General features: G+C 40.7%; 1 protein-coding gene across 2 annotated transcripts in view; it reads right to left on the reverse strand.

Moving 5' to 3' along the window:
* Positions 1-1459: 1459 nt before the first annotated feature.
* TDRP (testis development related protein) overlaps positions 1460-20677 on the reverse strand; it is a 124566-nt gene continuing 105348 nt past the window's right edge. For both annotated transcript variants that reach the window (XM_073675359.1, XM_073675358.1), the window contains 2 exons: positions 9009-9112; positions 1460-3056 (listed from right to left, as the gene is read on the reverse strand). In XM_073675359.1, the coding sequence (XP_073531460.1) occupies positions 2711-3056; positions 9009-9112 (450 nt within the window). In that variant the 3' untranslated portion in view covers positions 1460-2710. The remainder of the gene's footprint in view (positions 3057-9008; positions 9113-20677) is intronic.

Genomic DNA, 20677 nt, shown 5'->3' on the forward strand with positions numbered 1-20677 from the left:
TTCACTTCTCTTTTTTTCTTTATTAAAGAAATTGTCCAGGATAGAATACAAAATCGGTGGAGGTTAAATACCCGGCATACTTACCAAATCAGCTGAAATCCGCACCAGCAGTGGCGGGACCTATGTAATGTGTGGGGCAAAACACAGCAGCCTGTACATTGCTAAGTGACTGTTGTCGAGTACTTCTCTTCATTTCCTATTTGCACTTAAAAAAAAAAGATTATTATTATTATTTGCTTTATCTCCCTTCCTTTTGAATAGGAGATAAGGTGCAGTACCCAGCAGCTGCCACTAAGTGATGTGTTCTGCTCGGTACTTCAGCTCCCGGCCCAGCTCATCAGTAGAGGTGCCTGGAATCCGTTCCCCACCAATCGCATGCCAACGACCTATAATATGAATAGATGACCAATACTTCTGTCCTGGACAAACCCATTTATATATGTAAAAGGCATAAAAACTAAATCTTAGGGCTCTTTCACATGTCCTGATATTTTCGGTACTGGAAAAACCAGTAACGGAGATATCCGTGTCCGTGTGCACCTGTGTGGCACACGTGTGACAATCATGTGCTGCATCAGGAGCAAACATACCAGCGCCTGAGAGTCAGCAGTACAGTTAGCGCTGTTCCCAAGCGCGGGTGCTGAACGCTTCCCTTATCATTGTTCCCTGCTGGTGTTGCGATCAGCGCGAGCAAGGGACAATGATGAGAGTAGTACTCTGCTCCCGCAGTGTCCAACTGTAAATATAAGAATAAAATGAAAAAATCCATATACTCACTTGTCCTAAGTGTCCCCCGCTGTAATCCATGCGACCGCTCATGCCGAGGAGCGCAGCTCCGGGACCTGCTCAATGGAGCGAGTCATTCTCCCCGGCTCCTCGGCGTGAGCGGTCGCATGGATTACAGCGGGGAACACTTAGGACAGGTGAGTATAAGGATTTTTTTATTTTATTCTTATTCTTACAGATGGACACTGCGGGAGCAGACTACTGCTCTCAACATTGTCCCCTGCTAGTGCGGATTGCAGCGCTAGCAGGGAACAATAATGTGGGCAGCGTTCAGCACTTGGGAACAGCATTAACTGTACAATGATTCCCAAGCGCCTGTACGTGTCATACGGATGACACATGGATGTCATCCACGTGTCATCAGTGTGGGACGTTTTGCGACCCGTGCAGCAGGTAAAAAACGGACATGTCAATGTGTTTTTCCCACAGACAAACGGACTGTGGAAACACGCTGACATGTGCACAAACCCCTTCATTTGAATGGGTCTATGTGTGTCAGTGTCTCCAGTACGTGTGGAAACTGTCACCACACGTACCGGACACACTGACGTGTGAAAGAGCCCTGACAGTATCTTTTCAAAGCTTTCGTCACATTTTATACAAAATAATATGTGAGTTTTTATTGCTACTTCATTCATAAAAGCATTGTGTATAAGTGAATCACCACCAATGATGTGGGTGCAACTGAATTCTTTATTCCAGATGAAAAAATACAAAGGATATTATTCTTCAGTTACTTAAACATAGACACTGACAAAACAATGCACTAAACATACAGAACAGATGCTACTTTGCATGGAGAGACTGACTGAAGCCATCAGTCTAAGTTATTTCACCTTGTTAAAGTCTTCGCTATTAACCATGCATATCTACAAAAGGGCAAAGATGACAATCCAATACTCATTAAAAGACATTTGATTTCCTATATATACAAAAATATCATCTAAACAAAATGAGTCTAACATGCAAAAGCCTTTTAAAATGACATCTTCTATGCAATAACAATAAAACCCCAGTTTTGATCTACAGCAGAGGTAGAAAGCCTGCGACTCTACAGCGGCTGTAGACCCCATTACGATCAGTCAGTCTAAAGGTTCGTTCACAGTTATATTTTTAAGCTCCAGCAGATCCCAGCAGAGAAAAGAAAGAAAAAAATCTTTCCTCTGTACGGAACTTAAAAATGCTAAAGTCAATGATCCCTAACACATTTCATTAAATAGCCAAGCATGCTGGGTCCAGTAGTTTCACAATGGTGTAAAGCCCAGTTTAAAGGGGCAGCTCTACATAGATATTATACAACCAGACATAATCTACTGGTCATATGTAAAGTACAATGTATACTCTACTAGGTGAAAAAAAAATCTCATGTAATAAAATGCTATGAAAAAAGCACATTTCTATGTAATTCTTTTCTAAAACTAAAAATGCCAAAAAGGAAAAAAACATCTTTCTGTCAAAAGAAGCAAAAATGTAAATTAATTTATCAATAAATTAAGCTGTGCATCTCAAATACATTATCAAGGTGAAATACAGGCACTTGACAGTATAATGTGCAAGGCAGATACCCTCTACTGGTAACAGTATAAGGCCATCTTAAGTTACAACCAGTGTATACATTCTCTACGGAATTACTGTTTTTGGTAACACCAACTTTCATTTCAGTTATCCAAGTGTCATGTAGGCACAATCAAGGCCACCCTAACGTTTTCACAGGTGGGTTTTTTTTCTTTTGAAAGAAAAGTGAGCCATTTTAGAGTAAGTTCTAATATAAAAAACAGGTTACGAGTGCAAATTTATTCTCAAAGGTCTCATTTAAATATAAAAGTACATAGGTATACAATACTTCGGATATTTTGGTATAAAATGACATGAAATCCATGAAACCTGTGGAAAGATATTGCATATTACGAGATTTCTAGCTATGTCATTCTAACTCTTCCCAATTTTCAGTGAGGTTGCCTTTGCTTCGCCGTCTAATACTAACTAGTTTGCCAGCTGACTTAATACTCCACCTAGAACTGTTTCCAGAACTTGCCAAATTTGTATACTTAGAGGATCCTTGGCTTTCTTCTTCCCAGCCTTGCCAAGAATGGTTGTCATCTAAAGGGTCCTCTGAAAAGGATGGGGGGTCTTCAACCATAATTTGTGGGGGCTCCCAACCTTCAATCTCATCAGCTTTTTTTGGTTGAATATTTTGTTTAATTGCCAAACTGTCCCAAAAGCCAGATTTCTTCTCGGTTTTTACTTCATCTTTTGTCTTCACAGAAGCTCTATATATGATGAGAATAAACAAGGTGGTTAGAAAAGTGAGTAAGGTGGTGAAAACGAAGGGTAAACTCATTTGTGTCAAGTCAATAGCATTTAACAGTCTCACATGAGGAAAAGTTTAATAGTATGGTAATGAAACAGAATCAGTACGTTGGTTTACACCCGCTAAAACACCACCAAGGCTTTATTCTGCTCTTTGGCATAATCAAAAGAGGTATAAGCATGTACGTTGACCACACATAACCATCATTTTGTAAGGCTTGATTCACACATCTATTTATTATGCTTTCTTTTATAGCACCAACATATTCCACAACGCTTTACATATATTGTCATCACTGTCCCCATTGGGGCTCATAGTTCCCTATCAGTGTGTCTTTGGAGTGTGGGAGGAAACTGGAGAACCCAGAGGAATCTCACGGAAACAGCATGGTGACTCGGTGATTAGTAATGTTGCTTGCTTTGAAGCTTTTTGGATTTGGGTTCAAATCCCACGAAGGACAACATCTGCAAGGAGTTTGTATGTTCTCCCCGTGTTTGTGTGGGTTCTCTGTTTCTTCCACAATAAAGAGACATACTGATAGGGAATTTAGATTGTGAACCCCAATGGGGACAGTGATGATGATGATGTCTGTAAAGCGCTGTGGAATTAATGGCGCTATATAAGTGAGTAAAATAAAAAAAACACAAAGTCCTTGCAGATGTTGTCCTTTGTGGGATTTGAAAGCCGGACCCCAGCACTACAAAGCAACAGTGCTAATCACTGAGCCACCGTGCTGCCCATGCTGTGTGTGTGTTGCTATCCGAGAGATGCAGACTGATTATTTTCTCAGGTATAATCCTAGTTGCGATAGTTTTTTCTTATATGCATTTTTTTTTATTGAAGCGGGTAGATATCTGAGCCTTTATTTATTCATTGTCTCTTAACAATGTATCAAATGTATCAGTTAAAAATGGATTAGACTTGGATTGAAGTCTGAAGTCTGTCTTCCTTGTGTCATCTGTTTTTATATGGATCCCCATAGAAATTAATGGCAGAGTCTGAGCCTCAAAAAATGGTTGAGAATAGGACCAGCGCTGAGTATCATGGATTAGACACATGGATCTATGTTTAACCCCTTAACGACTGCCAATACGCCGTTTAACGGCGGTCGTTAAGGGTACTTATTCCTCAGCGCCTTTAACGGCACTGAGATATAATAGTATGGCGCTGCCCCGCGGCCGAATTTCCAGCGGGCGTCAGCTATATATGATAGCTGACACCCTGCAGTATCGGTCCTGGCCAGTTTTGAAGCAGATCAGGGCCGATTAACCCCTTAAATACCGCTGTCAATCGTGATAGTGATATTTAAGTTGTTACAAGGGGGTCACAAAACCCCTTTAGTAACCATCGGACCCCCGCAATGAGAATCGCGGGTCCCGATGGTTACCATGTTACCCGGAGGTACCCATGTGATGACTCTGAGGTATGGTGGCCTGTGAGATCCAGCTATAAGCTGGGTCTCACAGGCCGAGTCAATGACTCACTGACTGCTCTCATGCACTGCAGTACACGAGTGCTGCAGTGTATAAGACCAGAAATCAAAGTGAAAATGATACTTGTCCCACAGTGGAAAAGGGAAAAGGAAAAAAAGTGAAATAAAATATGTAAAAAAATAAATAAATAAAAAATAGTGCACACAAATCACTAAAATCTGTTTCGCCACACAAAACGCAACATTTGTGATAAAACAAAAATAAACAAAAAAATATACACATAATTGGCATCGCTGTGTCCGGAATGACCCGCTCTATGAAACTGGTACATTATTTATTCCGTATGGCGAACGCCGTAAAAAAAAAAAAAAAAACACCAAAAATGTCGCTTTTTCATCACATTGACTCACAAAAAAAGTGAATAAAAAGCGATCAAAAAGTCGTATGTAAAAAAAAGTTGTAGAAACCAAAACGCCAAACCATCCGGCAAAAAACAAGCCCCAATATGGCTTATTCAGCAAAAAAAAAAAAAAAAAAAAGTTACAGCTCTCAGAATATGACGATGCAAAAACAAATTCATTTTTGTAAAATACTGTTTTTTTGTGTGTAAAAATAGAAAAGTATACGAGCCAGACTTGTGCAAGACCACAATTCTCTTCCTGATATCTTGGCTGATTTTTTTTAGACTTTCCCATGATGCTACACAAAGGAGCAGTGTGTTTCAGGTGTGCATTAAAATACATCCACAGGTGTGTCTCTAATTAACTCAGATGTTGCCAAAAAAACTATCAGAAGCTTCCAAACACATGACATCATCACATGGGCAGTCCGGAATTGTTTAAAGGCATAGAAATCTTACTGTATTTATACTTTTGACTTTGCAATAAGTAATAAAAATGCCTTAAAACATTCTCTCTCTCTCTCTCTCACTATTCTGGCATTTGGCAAATATTAAACATTATGGTAATCCTAATTGACCTAAAACAGGAAAGGTTTATTCTGATTTCATGTCAGATATTGAGAAAAACATGCATATGTGTCTTTTTATATAGTGTATGTAAACTTCTGGTTTCAACTGTATATACCGTATATTCCGGCGTATAAGACGACTTTTGAAGACTGAAAAATCTTCTGTCTAGTCTGGGGTCGTCTTATACGCCGGTAATGCTTTTGAACTTTCAGAAATTGACATGCGGGGATACTCTGGGGGTGTTAATAAGCTGCCGTGGCCGTATCCCTGCCATGTCGGAGTTAATATAAGGTGGAGGGAGTTAAAATACGGCGGCGGTAGGTCCAGACAGTCAGCGCTTCTGTGCTGAAACTGACACATCGCTGCGTATTCCCAGCTCCGGACACAGCGCAGGACTTCTGTGCCGACAGTTTTCACTTGTCACAGAAGCGGTGCGCTGTGTCCGGAGCAGGGAAGTTCGCATCGCTTCTGTGACAATATATGAAAAGCCGGCAATTCAGCAGCGGCATAAGCCGGCACCCGACAATTTAGAATAGAAAGAATAGAGCATCACACATAGATTAGATAGATAGAAACATGTCAGTCACATATATATGAAGTACAGTGACAGTATTGCTTACTGTACTTGTCATTTAGTGTAAAGGATTTATTAAAACAAATATTAGTGTTTTCATGCACCGTCTCTTTAAAAAAGCCGGCCGGCAATTCAGCATCTGTACCCGACAATTTATAACAGAAAGATAGAGCATCACACATAGATTAGATAGATAGAAACATGTCAGTCACATATATAAGAAGTACAGTGACAGTGCTGGTTACTGTACTTGTCATCTAGTGTTAAAATAACGGATTTATTTAAAAAAAAATTGGCGTGGGGTTCCCCTTAATTTTAGTCTCTAGCGGAGGTTAAGCAGACAGCTGGGGCAGATGTTTGAAGCCTGGGAAGGGGGTAATACCCACGGAGCTTCCCAGGCTACTAATATCAGCCCCCAGCTGAATACTTAGCCTTTACTAGCTATTAAAATGGGGGACCCCCCAAAAAAAATGACGTGGGGTCCCCCCTAATTTAATAGCTAGCAAAGGCTAGGCAGACAGCTGGGGGCTGATATTAATAGCCCAGGAAGGGAGCCATGAATATTGGCCCCCTCCCAGGCTAGAAACACCAGCCGTCAGCCGCCCCAGAAATGGCGCATCCATAGGATGCGCCAATTCTGGCACTTAGCCTCGCTCTTCCACGCTGCCCTGGTGCGGTGGCAGGGGGTAATAGGGCTGGGGTTGATGTCAGCTTATAATGCCAGCTGACATCAAGCCCAGGTTAGTAATGGAGAGGCGTCTATAAGACACCCCCATTACTAACCCCATAGTCAAAGTTAAAAAAAAAAAACACAAACACCCAGAATAAAGTCCTTTAATTGAAATAAACACACAATTCTTTATTGTTCTAAATTAAACCATACTTACCATCACGCCCATTCCAGCTGAAGCCAACGATCTCCTGCAATAAAAGTAAAATAATAAAGCAACCTCATCCTTACCTCTCCATGGTTTCCAGGACCGGTCCAGCTCTGCTACATTCACATGACAGGCTGGACCGCAGCAGAACGCTGCCATCCAGCCTGTCATCCCGCAGACACTGAGAAGAGCAGGCTTGCTTGCGCTCTGCAGTGTCTGGCTGTGACGGCATCCAGATGAGCCGACAATGAACTCAGCTCACCTCCTGGACGTCCGTCACTGACAGCGTGGGAAACTTCTACTGCGCATGCGGGGAGCAGGAGAATTTTCCCACGCTGTCAGTGACGTGCATGAGGTGAGCCGAGTTCATTGGACATGATCTCGGCTCATCTGGATGCCGTCACAGTCAGACACTGAGGAGCACAAGCATGCCTGCGCTTCTCAGTGTCTGCCGCATGGCAAGCTGAACGGCAGCGTTCTGCTGCGGTCCAGCCTGTCATGTGAATGTAGCAGAGCTGGACCGGTCCTGGGAACCATGGAGAGGTAAGGATGAGGTTGCATTATTATTTTACTTTTATTGCAGGAGATCGTTGGCTTCAGCTGGAATGGGCGTGATGGTAAGTATGGTTTAATTTAGAACATTAAAAAATTGTGTCTTTATTTCAATTAAAGGACTTTATTCTGGGTGTTTGTGTTTTTTTTAATTACTTTACTAGAAATTCATGGCGGTCATGTCTAATATTGGCGTGACCCCATGAATTTCGGGCTTAGGGCCAGCTGATAATGCCAAGCTGGCCTTAACCCCTTTATTACCCAGTGAGCCACCGCACCAGGGCCCTGGATGAGTTGGGTACAGCGCCAGAAGATGGCGCTTCTATGAACGCGCCATTTTCCGGAGTGGCTGCGGACTGCAATTTGCAGCGGGGGGGGGGCCAGAAAGCTTGGGCCTCCCTGCGCTGCAGATTCCAGCCCCCAGCTGCCTAGTTGTACCTGGCTGGACACAAAAATAGGGCGAAGCCCCACGTCTTTTTTTTTTAAATTATTTCATGAAATAATTTAAAAAAAAAGGGCTTCCCTATATTGTTGTGTCCGGCCAGGTACAAATAGGCAGCTGGTGGTTGGGGGCAGCCCGTTCCTGCCTGCTGTACCTGGCTGGACACAAAAATATGGCGAAGCCCACGTCAACATTTTTGGGAAAAATTAATTACAAAATTAATAATAATTTAGGGACTGCATCTTTATTAACCCCTCAATTGTCATTTAGTGTTAAAATAAAGGATTTTTTAAAAAGAAAATTGGCGTGGGATCCACCATCATTATAGTCTCTAGCGGAGGTTAAGCAGACGGCTGGGGCAGATGTTTGAAGTCTGGGAAGGGGGTAATACCCACGGAGCTTCCCAGGCTACTAATATCAGCCCCCAGCTGAATACCTAGCCTTTACTAGCTATTAGAATGGGGGACCCCCCCAAAAAATGACGTGGGGTCCCCCCTATTTTAATATGTTTATGAGTGACAGTTTTCCTGCTATATACCTGCATGTCATAAGAATTTAAATTAAAAAAAGGACCATGTTAAATTCAAATCTGTTTTTTTTTAATTTTTACCGGTGTTTGGTATGCGTTGGAAAAGGGGTAGTCTTATACGGTGAATATATCCTAAACTCTATATTTTAACAGGAAAGTAGGGGGGTCGTCTTATACACCAGGTCGTCTTATACGCCGGAATATACGGTAGATAGATAGATCTATCTATAAATAATATTTTTGCACACACATATACTATATTTACAGACACATTTTTTAATTTACTTTTTAAAAAAAAAAAATCCATTGAAAAAACATTTTGTTTTTGGGTCATCATATTCTGTAACTCATAATTGTAATTATTCTACAGCGACAGTAGTTGCCCGATCAGCATGATGGATATATTGCAGCATTTATTTACCAGCACTCATGACAGATATATACCGGTAAATGTCATGTATTATTACAGAGTAACATAACATTGACAAATTGTGGAGTACAGACTAGTATATTTTTTTATCTTTGGTTCTTACACTTTTGACTTTGGAGACTTTGATCCTTTTAGCAGTTGTTGTTCATCGTCTTTGTTAAATATGGATGTCACATCCTTCCAGCCACGAAAGCTAGCACCCTGGACCTGGAAATGAATGACGAAAAGCTTATTCATGTGATCTGGACAATGAAATAAGTATAGGTGCAGCAGATGGTTCAGCGTTTCTCTTTAATTTACATGGCGAATATGAATTCTGCATAGAACTCATTCCCAGAATCAACATGCAGGCAAACACTGAGTGTTTTATTCCACTGCTTGGAACATGAAGTTTTATCACCTTCTGGAGAGAGTTTTCACATAACAATAACAGCCCTGAAGAATTTTCAAAGTTTGTCCCAGTTATCTGAACAATACAGAATAAGTAGTCTAAAAGCAAACCTCTACTTATGTAGGCAGCAGCAAATAAAGGTTCCTTTGTTCAGTTCTCCTATTGAATGTACTTTAAATTACTTGGCAGACATATCTCGAGAGAGCAGGTAAGTGCGTCTTCTCAAGGGCGAGCAGATGAATACAAAGTGTATATTTGGAAGTTTATTTTGTATCTTCCCGAACATTTATCATACAGAAACAGTCAGTATTTCACTTGTTCTTGCTGATAACTTACTTCAGGAACTCAATGAATTACAAAACATTATAATAGTAAAATTAATCTGTCATGTCCCTAAGCACAAGTAACCTGCAAATATAGGGTCAATCTGCAGATTAATAGGGTTACAAAGCTGTCCTGCTGCCTTACTGAAAATGAGGCAGACAGAGGGAAAATGAACTTTATTCCTCAAGGGAGCCGCCGGCTTTCAGTCAGAGGCATGCCTAAGAGCGGATACGGTCACCCCTCAGTGCACAGTGATTGGCTGTAAGCACATCCTGGCACTTTGATTGACAGCTCGCTCTGAAGCAAATCTGTGCAGAACTAGCTGTTTAGTAAAGTGCCAGGGTGTGTTTACAGCCCACTACTCAGAAATGGTGTGAGCGACGACTGTAGCTCCTGCATGCATGACTCTATGACTGAAAGCAGGTGGGTACTGGGAGGAAAGAAGTTAATTTTCTCCCAGGAGCCGAACTTTCAGGAAGGCAGCCAGACAGCATTGTAACATACTATTAGCCTGGTGCTTGACATATCTAGAATATTCTCTTCTAGAATGGCCGTCAGGACAGATTTCCACACCAAAAAAGTGCATTTTCTTACTGTCTCCAATGTAACAAAAAAAAACAACGAACCAAAAAAAAACAAAAACTGGCAGAATGTGGTTTAACAGAACCAGACCTTAGAAAACTGCAATATGTGGTTCTGTAGTGATAGTGTGAATGTGCGCCGATCACAGTCTTGTCCAATACACAGCTCCACACCAGCCCTGTTCTGCACCACATGACTGCAATTCAGACTTGCCGGCTAATAGAATATTTTTTGTGTGAACTAGAAGTTGATTAATTAATGTGAGACTAGTGCCTCAATGCGAGTCTCAGAGGCTTAAATTGGGAAAGCAACAATCAGTCCACACAAAACACTCGGTGTGAGCCGGCTAATCAGAGATTCAGTCATGTGTTTCAGACAAGGGCTGGTATGGAGCTGTATATGGAAGAAGAGTGTGATCAGTAAGTATTTGAAAACAAATATGCAAATTAGCTCTTCAGAGAGAAAGAGGACTTGAACTCTAGTGCCACCTATTGGGAATAGCAATCTTAAAAGTCAATATCAACCCTTTTTTGAGCCTTGCCAAATCAGAATCTCAATTTACAAACCCGTGTTTCGGGGTGTTGCCACTACACAGTGCAAAGCATGAGATCTAATTTGGCTGTATGACAGGCCTCTGACTGGGGTCTAAGGGGTAAGTTTTCTCCTTGTGGAGAGTGACATGCCAGTGTAAGGAGTCTTATAAGCCATACAATGCTTCTCTGGGAAATTAAATATGTAAATTACCTCTTCAGAGACAAGCACACTACATTCCATATTGCTAACTGATTAAGAAATAAAACCCTTTCAGTGGTTTCTTTTTTAGGAGTAAGTTCTCTCCTATATCATAACCTATCCAGAGCTGGAGTAGTCCAGTCGGGGACTAGCACTGAGGTTTGGAGATTGGGCCAGTTTTCTTATTTTAACGTTAATCACATTTAACTATTTTTAATCTAGACAACCCCTTTAAAATATTGACTTCAATCATTTTAAATTCTAATCTGTGGGAGAAATGTCTTTGATTGTTCTCCATCAATGTTTGTAGGACTGGGACCAAGAATCTAAATACAAAACTAAGAATGTAGGACTTACTCTGTCACTATATCAGAACCGATCAGTGACAGGTGAAAAGGTTACATTCATATAATTGCTCTGGTTATTAATACACTTTAAATGAGGAGACTGCTGCAACCAGATACATATTCCAGAAGCATATCCTTGAGGATCATAAAAAATGAAATGTTTTTCTGTCAGTTACGGCCTGGCTGTCTTAAGAGTGCTTCCCTCTTTGTTATTTGTGAGCTTGGGATACTTCCTTCCTTTACTTCCTGAAAGCAGCGGAAAACGGACAATACTTGAACTCTGTGGAGTAAATGTCTCCTGTGCTCACTCATACTGAGAAAATGCATGCCCCTACATCTCTTGCCAAGTGTCTGATTATAACATGCCGTGAAAAACAACACCTACAATGGGCAGGAAAAAGGAAAAGGACAAGGAGGGATGAAAATGGGCAGATCTCTTTCCAGGAATTCACCCAGCATTGCTTAAACAATTAAGAACAACCTTTTGTTGTATACTATAGACCATCAACATAAAGAGGTGACACGTAAAGGCGTTTTATACTTTCCAACACAGCTTACTAAATGTTATGAAGCAATACAAAACACAGTTTACAACAGCCCTAGGTTAAGATATTCCCCTTAAAAACAGGTGGTCATTACTCAAAATCTCACCCATCTTACAATGCTGCAGGCAGCAGCACCTTAGGAGACATGTGGCTATCTGGAAGATGAAGACAATCAATGTGCTAGTAAAAAACATGGCCTTAAAAGGACCTGGTCATTAGGTCAAAAGGAACCAGTTTTATCTCCATTTATTCGCACTTCTTATCTGAATGTTCTGTTTTTATTTTTTAAATTAAGCAATACGTTCTAGAGATATGTGACTTTTTATTTAGTGCTATTTTTATGGTCTTTACCAAGGGGGTGTGGCTCACAATGTAATAATGCAAAGCAGCCCCAGAGAACTTGTTCTCTAATACCATCCACCTGTCCTACTCTCCACTTGTGCCACGTGTTTTTAACATCAGATAAGAGGTGTTTCCATTTTTTGATATGAAGTGTGTGCATGTTATAGAGAACAATTACAGGGATTCATGTACGTAGAGAACCTGATTTACAAATTCCAGCTCTATAGCTGATTTACTTTGACTTTTACATGCACATGCTTTTTAGGTTGACATTTTGGGAATGCTTCAGAACTGCTACTAGTTTTACATGAGAGATATGGACTCAAGGTACAACATTTGCACCATTTACCATTATGGTCTTGGAACAAGGAATTTAGTAGTTTAATACAACTTTAGCAAGAGCAGTACTTCGTCCTCTCTGGAGCTTGAGGATGTTTGAGAATTTGTCTGGAGTTCGTCTAAAGCTAAGCAATTTCCCCCTGTTTGTCCACCCCTGTTGTCTATAGTGTTTAGTGGAGATAAGCTAGAGCTCATCTCCTCCCTTCCCTAGCCTTAGTCATACGCCAGGGAAAGACAGGGCGAGGCACGCGTGCGGCAATTGGTGAAGAGCCAATACAGGGATGTTAAGGGAGACAGGGTGACGCTAGATCATCCTAGGAGGTCTCCATTTCCCCCCTTTCCCTCTTCCCTTTGTGTTGCACTAAGTCGTTCCCACACCTTGCGTGACAAGTTTTCATCATGATGTCCACGGTTGTACCAGGCTCCAAAGATAGAACATAAAAAAGAACCCAAAAATGATTGTTTGAAACTATATGCAGCGAGCCTCAGGCTGCATTAGTGCCAGCTTCAGATATTTCCTGTTCTAACTTGAGTCAGAGTCAGCGCCGAGCTGTCAAAGTGATGTTAAATGGATTTCAATCGGCAACCACATCAATAAACACATTTACCACTGTTCAGGCTTAGTAGGAAGTGGATATTAATTTTATAAAATAGATTTTACTATAGTAGTCACATTTCGCTGGGAAAGTGAAAACTGTCCACATGAACAAGCTTTTCTGTATAGGCTACAGGGAAAGATTTTTTGGGCCAATTGACAATAAAATCTACTATAATAATAAATGATACAGGTACCCAAATATGGAAAGTATTTTTATAAAAGTTATTAAAATGTTCAAAAGGATTTGGTAATATGCCCTTTAAAATGCAAATGAGCATAAGCCCTAAGAAATAACTGATCAATAAAATTAAAGGGGTGTTCTCAAGCTTTAACGTTATTACCTATCCACAGGATAACTCGGAAGCGCCCCGGGTGAGTGGAGCAAAGGTCATGCGCACTACCGCTCCATTCATTCTAATGGAAGCACCGGAGATTGCCGAGTGCTGTGCAAACTCTCGGCTAATTTTCGTCGCTGTCATTAGAATGAATGAAACAGCAGTGTGCATAATAAACTACTGCTGCATTCAGAATAGGCTTAAGAGTCCTGGCTCTCGTTATCGCTGGGGGCCACAGCGGTCAAACCCTCAGCGATTGGAAAATTATTTCCTATTTGGCAGATCGGGGATAAATTTCAAACTTGCGAACACCCCTTTAATCACCGGCAAGGGTCATTTTTTTCCCTATGAACTAATATACAAATTGACCACACTCTCACCCTAATCAGTTTTCATGAACAAGTGCTACCCTTGTTTTTCATGGATAGCACTAGTACCAGTGATAGTCTATGGGGCTGTACATAAGAGTTTATGGCTTTTTTTTTAATTTGCTTTATGAATTGTCCAACTCCTTTAATGTATATTGTTTGTTTTCCAGATAATGGAGTTTAAATTACAAACTTTACAGATCTCTTCTTTAGAACAATGTTTTCATACAGACTAAAGGTACGCATACACCTGCAACAGTATCTCTCCTTAGCCCACCCCATTCAAATGCACACCCTATATGGCCAAGTCATTCATGTGTTGTTCATGTGGTGGGAATAATCCCCTACCAGATTCCTCTGCTGATGGATTATGTCTAATAAGAACATGGTCAGATGTTGAAATTCAACATGCTAAATACTTTAAAATACTTTCCTCTTTTTCTGACGTGTATCATCATATTCAATTCACCATGACTATGAGCACATGTAGCACTTGAAATAATACAGATGTGTCCCCATAAAACGTTACCCATAAAAAGGTGGAAAAATGATCACTATGATTTTAAACATATGACTATTAGAGATAATAAAACATGAAGAGTTTGTGGTCCATATCCGCGCTGCCTGCTTGTGAAGAAACATCGGATGCCAGAAGTATTATAAAATAACAGTTTCTTTTATTTTTCTACATGTTTCAAAGTGTAACCCACTTCTTCATTAAATAAAAAAAAAACATATATTTATTTTATGGACCACAAACTTTGCATGTTTTATTTGCTCTTCGGGTGAATCACCCGTGGATCTGCAGCAGCCAGTCAATCCTGGATCAGGCCAGCTAATATCGATACGATTCATGATATTTATCAACCAGATAAGACCCTATCCTTGTGCTATTTTTCCTTCTTAGTTTTTTTTGCATTGTTAGAGATAACATTTTTTGAAATTCTAATTTGCCAGGTTTCTCAAAATGTTCTCAAAAATTTGCTTTAAAGCGAAACAATTTGCCGTGAATTCATGCAAACACTTTAATTGGCCCAAAAAGATGTGCTACATTCAAGGAATGGATTAAACCCTTATATTTGGCTATGGGTAAACACATGTTTAACACACTGCACTAGCATACTTTTTAGGCTTTTTAAATTGTAAAAATTTACCAAAAATTATCTTTTTTGGGGGGCGGATGCCTTCCTTGCTGGTGTTTAAACACAAGTAGTGTACAAGGAAGTCATGGCATTTTGAGAAGCAGTGGTCCAAAAATTCTCTGTTTGGGGAGTACTAGGTTTGTTGGTTGTTAAACAAAGTAGCTATAGCATTTAAACAAGCCTTCAAAAATGTATTCCTATTTTGGGATCAGCAACAGGTTTGCGGTTTGGAAAATGAAGAGAAAATTGCTTGTTTTTAATCAGGCTGTCCAAAAATTATCCTATTTGAAAGTAAAGAAGTTGATGGGGAGTCGTCCTGCATGAAATATGATAATTAATCCACAGCAGCAATTCGTCCGGTTTATGGCTTCTGTCGCCCATGCTCATAAGCTATATAACTTCATGTCAGTGCATTACCTTATGTGAACAAAAAGACTGACGGTGGGAGTGAATGCAAAGAAGTGTAAATAACCGCCGCCTGCTGGTGGAACCAGATGTAGCACCCAACCGTAGAAGCTGCACCACCTGTCCTGGTTGTGGTGCATCGCTGACTCTCAAACTATTCACCATATGAGCTGTGAAAAACTATGTACTGTCTTTGTTCTTATTTCCTGCTAAATGTGTCAGTAATACAGTGCACTTTCGATCTAAAAAAAAGTCAATAGGGCAGACCGCTTTCTCCTACATGTGATAGCAGAGTGTGGGCACTCATTCCTGTGCTGACAACGTTGGTGATGATTATATTGACCAGGAGGATGTGGTCAGGCTGCCAGAAAGACAAGTGTGAGGAAAGGGGTAAGAGGACAACTTGAGCTTTGCTCAGATGTTGGTCAACTTACTTTTCCCAAATAAGCTGGTGATGTCGTCTAATGTGCTGATGGAGAGCCATAGTTAATAGACCACTCAAGCATGAAAATCCATGGCTTGTTTTCCTGCTGCAAAGGCTGCAGACTGCCAACGATTCAACATGAAAAAAAATTCCTACACAGGAGATGCCAGCACCAAGGGCTCACCAAGACCATCAATAGCACGTGTGGCATCTGGTGCGCCCAAGCTTATCACAGAAGAAGCAGACTTTAACTCAGCAGATCTTTTGGCAGCCTCTGCTGTTTATCAGCAGGAACAACACCCTCCTTCCTCTGATAACATCACTTTCTTGGCATTCATTTGCAGGATCATGTGAAAAGGCCCTTCAATGGGTCGCTATTGATTTTTAGGATTGCTCCTTCCAATAGGTGGCACTAGAATTTCTGTCCTCTTCCTTTGTGGAGTATATCACTGATCAATCACACTGTGTCTGCTGCTGTTGGTACCTCTTCAGTCTCGCTGTCTCATATCTAAGAATAATTGTTCAAATGTAAAGAAGAAAGCAATACACAGTTGCAATACATTTTAATTCAATGTTGCACTGTTCATGCCTTTTTGTGTCACAATATAGAATTACTGTGGTTTTTATTATGTTTTCTTAGCCCCCAAATAAACCCCATGGCAAGTGAAAAGAAAAGCACAAAACAATTTAATAGATGAAAATTTCTCCACAGCACCAGAATGCATTTAAATCATGACTGAAGTAGCAAGTACTTTTACAAGTCTAAGATGGCTACAATCTTTTATAAGTTTAGAGAAACTAAACATAACAATGATGGTTGCCTGGATGCTTTACTACTCAAACATTTATGGGACAGTAATAGAATCCAGCAATGAACTCAGCACTGTAACGGGTGGAGTAGCAGATCATTGAGGGAAATTGTCACTGAAGGTAAAGAATAAAGTGAATGTTTTGTTAAACTGTTGTTCAAGTTTATTTACATAAATAATTAGTACAAGTGTAAATAGGAAACATGGTATTATATGTTATTACAGAAAAATATGTCTCTTCTCCACTTATCAACCCCCTCATGCACTGATCATTCATTTTCAATTCAATGGTAAATACATCTGCATTGATGAGAATGATTAGACACACAAACAGACACTGTTGCTTCTAGTAAGGTGAGGATACAGTAGGTGAGGGTAGAGCTGGTCATGCAGCGGTATGGTGGAGCGAGAGTTACTGCAGGTTGTAGGCTTGTCGGAAGAGGTAGGTCTTCAGGTTCCTTTTGAAGGTTTCCACGGTAGGCGAGAGTCTGATATGTTGGGGTAAAGAGGTCCAGAGTAGGGGGGATGCACGGGAGAAGTCTTGTATGTGATTATGGGAAGAGGGGAGTAGAGCAGGAGATCTTGTGAGGATCGGAGGTTGCGTGCAGGTATGTACCGGGAGACTAGGTCACTAGATATGTTTTCTCATGTATAGACACATGGTGACCGATTATGAAAAACCTCATTATGTATTATCCAGTAATGAAATAACCATGAACAATGATAATGTTGGGCAAATACACAGTTTTGACTTCAAATTATGTGTGGCTAGATCTTAAAATAACAGTTTAATCAGGGTTCTAAAGAGCTTGAATACATTTTGAACATGTTACTGAAAACATGAAAAAGTCCAAAGAAGCCTTTTATTTTTATTTTTTTTTCAGTGTTCAGTAGTTTTCTTCCCTGTGGACTGCAGGAACCTCATAATGATGGGTGGTTTGCAAATTTTTGTTTAACTTGTTTGGCTCTTATGTTTTTTCCTTGGCAGTCAGCATTAGAAAAAGATCATATCATGACTTAATATGATGTCCTAATTGTGCAGCTACATTCACACATCCAAGTGACATGTCTGAGCGCTGTCCGATTTTCTCTCAGACAGTACTTGGACCCACAGAATACAATGAATGTATACACACATTGAAATCACGACTGAGATCCAGAAGTCCCAGAGCATGTCCTATTCTTTTTTTTTATAACTGTAATTTTTATTAAAATTTTCACATATTTTTAGGAAACATAGAATACAGAGAAGTCATTCACATTTTCGTATCAGAGAAAACACTTAGGCCTCCAACAGGCCGGCCCATTAGAGATCACTTTAAAGCTTTCAAATTCAAATATCTGATATGACATCCATTTTAAATAACAGTCCATGAAACACAAAGAAGAAAAAAAAAAAACAAAACACAACACAGAGAGAAGGAAGGGAAAGGAAGAACGATATAGACAAAAGATCAAGAAGCAGTTGATCATTCACTACGCTGCGCCCAATAGTAGTCCCAAGGGGCCCATACTGTCTCGAACAGGTCCATCTTTGCATTAAGACGTGCGGTCAAGGACTCCATCCGCCTCACATCACAGACCCTAGCGTAGTACTCTTGTCTAGAGGGTGGTGAGTCCCTTTTCCAGCAAAGAGCAATCATGCATCTCGCTGCTGTCAACAAGTGGAGGACCAATTTGGAAGAATGTCTACCCATTCCCCCAGGGGTCACATTGAGAAGGAAAACAGAGGGCTCCAGAGAAATCTCTGTGAATAGCACCTCCTGAACCAGTTTTCTTATTGTTTCCCAAAAGGGAGCTATTTTGCTGCAGGTCCAGAAAACATGTGTCAGAGTGCCGACAGATGATCCACATCTCCAGCATATACTCGGGACCTGCGGGTTCATTTTATTCAGGACATCCGGCGTATGGTACCAATGCATTAAAATTTTATATTGGTTCTCCTTGTATAGGGTACAGATTGATGTCTTAGCTGCTTTAGACCATATTGTCTGCCATGTCTGAGGGGAAAGGCTCCTTCCCAAGAATCCCTCCCACTTAGACATATAGGGGTTCTGGAAGATGGGTCCACCCACCGGTGAATTGATTATTATATATACAGTACAGACCAAAAATTTGGACACACCTTCTCATTTAAAGATTTTTCTGTATTTTCATGACTATGAAAATTGTACATTCACACTGAAGGCATCAAAACTATGAATTAACACATGTGGAATTATATACTTAACAAAAAAGTGTGAAACAGCAGAAAATATGTCTTATATTCTAGGTTCTTCAAAGTAGCCACCTTTTGCTTTGATGACTGCTTTGCACACTCTTGGCATTCTCTTGATGATCTTCAAGAGGTAGTCACCGGAAATGGTTTTCACTTCACATGTGTGCCTGTCAGGTTTAATAAGTGGGATTTCTTGCCTTATAAATGGGGCTGGGACCATCAGTTGTGCTGTGCAGAAGTCTGGTGGATACACAGCTGATAGTCCTACTGAATAGACTGTTAGAATTTGTATTATGGCAAGAAAAAAGCAGCTAAGTAAAGAAAAATGAGTGCCCATCATTACTTTAAGAAATGAAGGTCAGTCAGTGCGAAAAATTGGGAAAACTTTGAAAGTGTCCCCAAGTGCAGTTGCAAAAACCATCAAGCGCTACAAAGAAACTGGCTCACATGAGGACTGCCCCAGGAAAGGAAGACCAAGAGTCACCTCTGCTTCTGAGGATAAGTTTATCTGAGTCACCAGCCTCAGAAATTGCAGGTTAACAGCAGCTCAGATTAGAGACCAGGTCAATGCCACACAGAGTTCTAGCAGCAGACACATCTCTTCAACAACTGTTAAGAGGAGACTTTGTGCAGCAGTCCTTCATGGTAAAATAGCTGCTAGGAAACCACTGCTAAGGACAGGCAACAAGCAGAAGAGACTTGTTTGGGCTAAAGAACACAAAGAATGGACATTAGACCAGTGGAAATCTGTGCTTTGGTCTGATGAGTCCAAATTTGAGATCTTTGGTTCCAACCACCGTGTCTTTGTGCGACGCAGAAAAGGTGAACAGATGGACTCTACATGCCTGGTTCCCACCGTGAAGCATGGAGGATGAGGTGTGATGGTGTGGGGGTGCTTTGCTGGTGACACTGTTGGGGATTTATTCAAAATTGAAGGCATACTGAACCAGCAAGGCTACCACAGCATCTTGCAGCGGCATGCTATTCCATCCGGTTTGCGTTTAGTTGGACCATCATTTATTTTTCAACTGGACAATGACCCCAAACACACCTCCAGGCTGTGTAAGGGCTATTTGACCAAGAAGGAGAGTGATGGGGTGCTACGCCAGATGACCTGGCCTCCACAGTCACCAGACCTGAACCCAATCGAGATGGTTTGGGGTGAGCTGGACCGCAGAGTGAAGGCAAAAGGGCCAACAAGTGCTAAGCATCTCTGGGAACTCCTTCAAGATTGTTGGAAGACCATTTCCGGTGACTACCACTTGAAGCTCATCAAGAGTATGCCAAGAGTGTACAAAGCAGTCATCAAAGCAAAAGGTGGCTACTTTGAAGAACCTAGAATATAAGACATATTTTCAGTTGCTTCACACTTTTTTGTTAAGTATATAATTCCACATGTGTTAATTCATAGTTTTGATGCCTTCAGTGTGAATGTACAATTTTCATAGTCAAGAAAATACAGAAAAATCTTTAAATGAGAAGGTGTGTCCAAACTTTTGGTCTGTACTGTATATATCCGAGATCAACCCCTTGGTAGAGGGACCTCTCCTGCACAGCCTCTCAAACTCCGTGGGGATGGACACTTTATATGAGCCAAACAGGGATCTTGCAAAATACTGAATCTGTATGTACTGATAGAATTCCCGATTAGTGATGTTAAAACTTTCTTTTAAATAATCAAACTGATGTATTACTAAGGTGTTTCTGTCCACTATATCCACAAATCTAAATAATCCCGCATTGATCCAGGGGTGAACCATCGATGATTCTTGGCTCTGAGGGAGCAAAGGCTGAAAGACAAATGATATCATCGGGGAGTGTTTAGAAGAAAGAGGAAATCTCCTCCTACTGGTGTCCCATATGTCTCTAGT

This window comes from Phyllobates terribilis, unplaced genomic scaffold (genome assembly GCF_046119375.1).
Source record: "Phyllobates terribilis strain yellow unplaced genomic scaffold, ASM4611937v1 Scaffold_3__8_contigs__length_932513732, whole genome shotgun sequence".
Lineage (NCBI taxonomy): Eukaryota > Metazoa > Chordata > Amphibia > Anura > Dendrobatidae > Phyllobates > Phyllobates terribilis.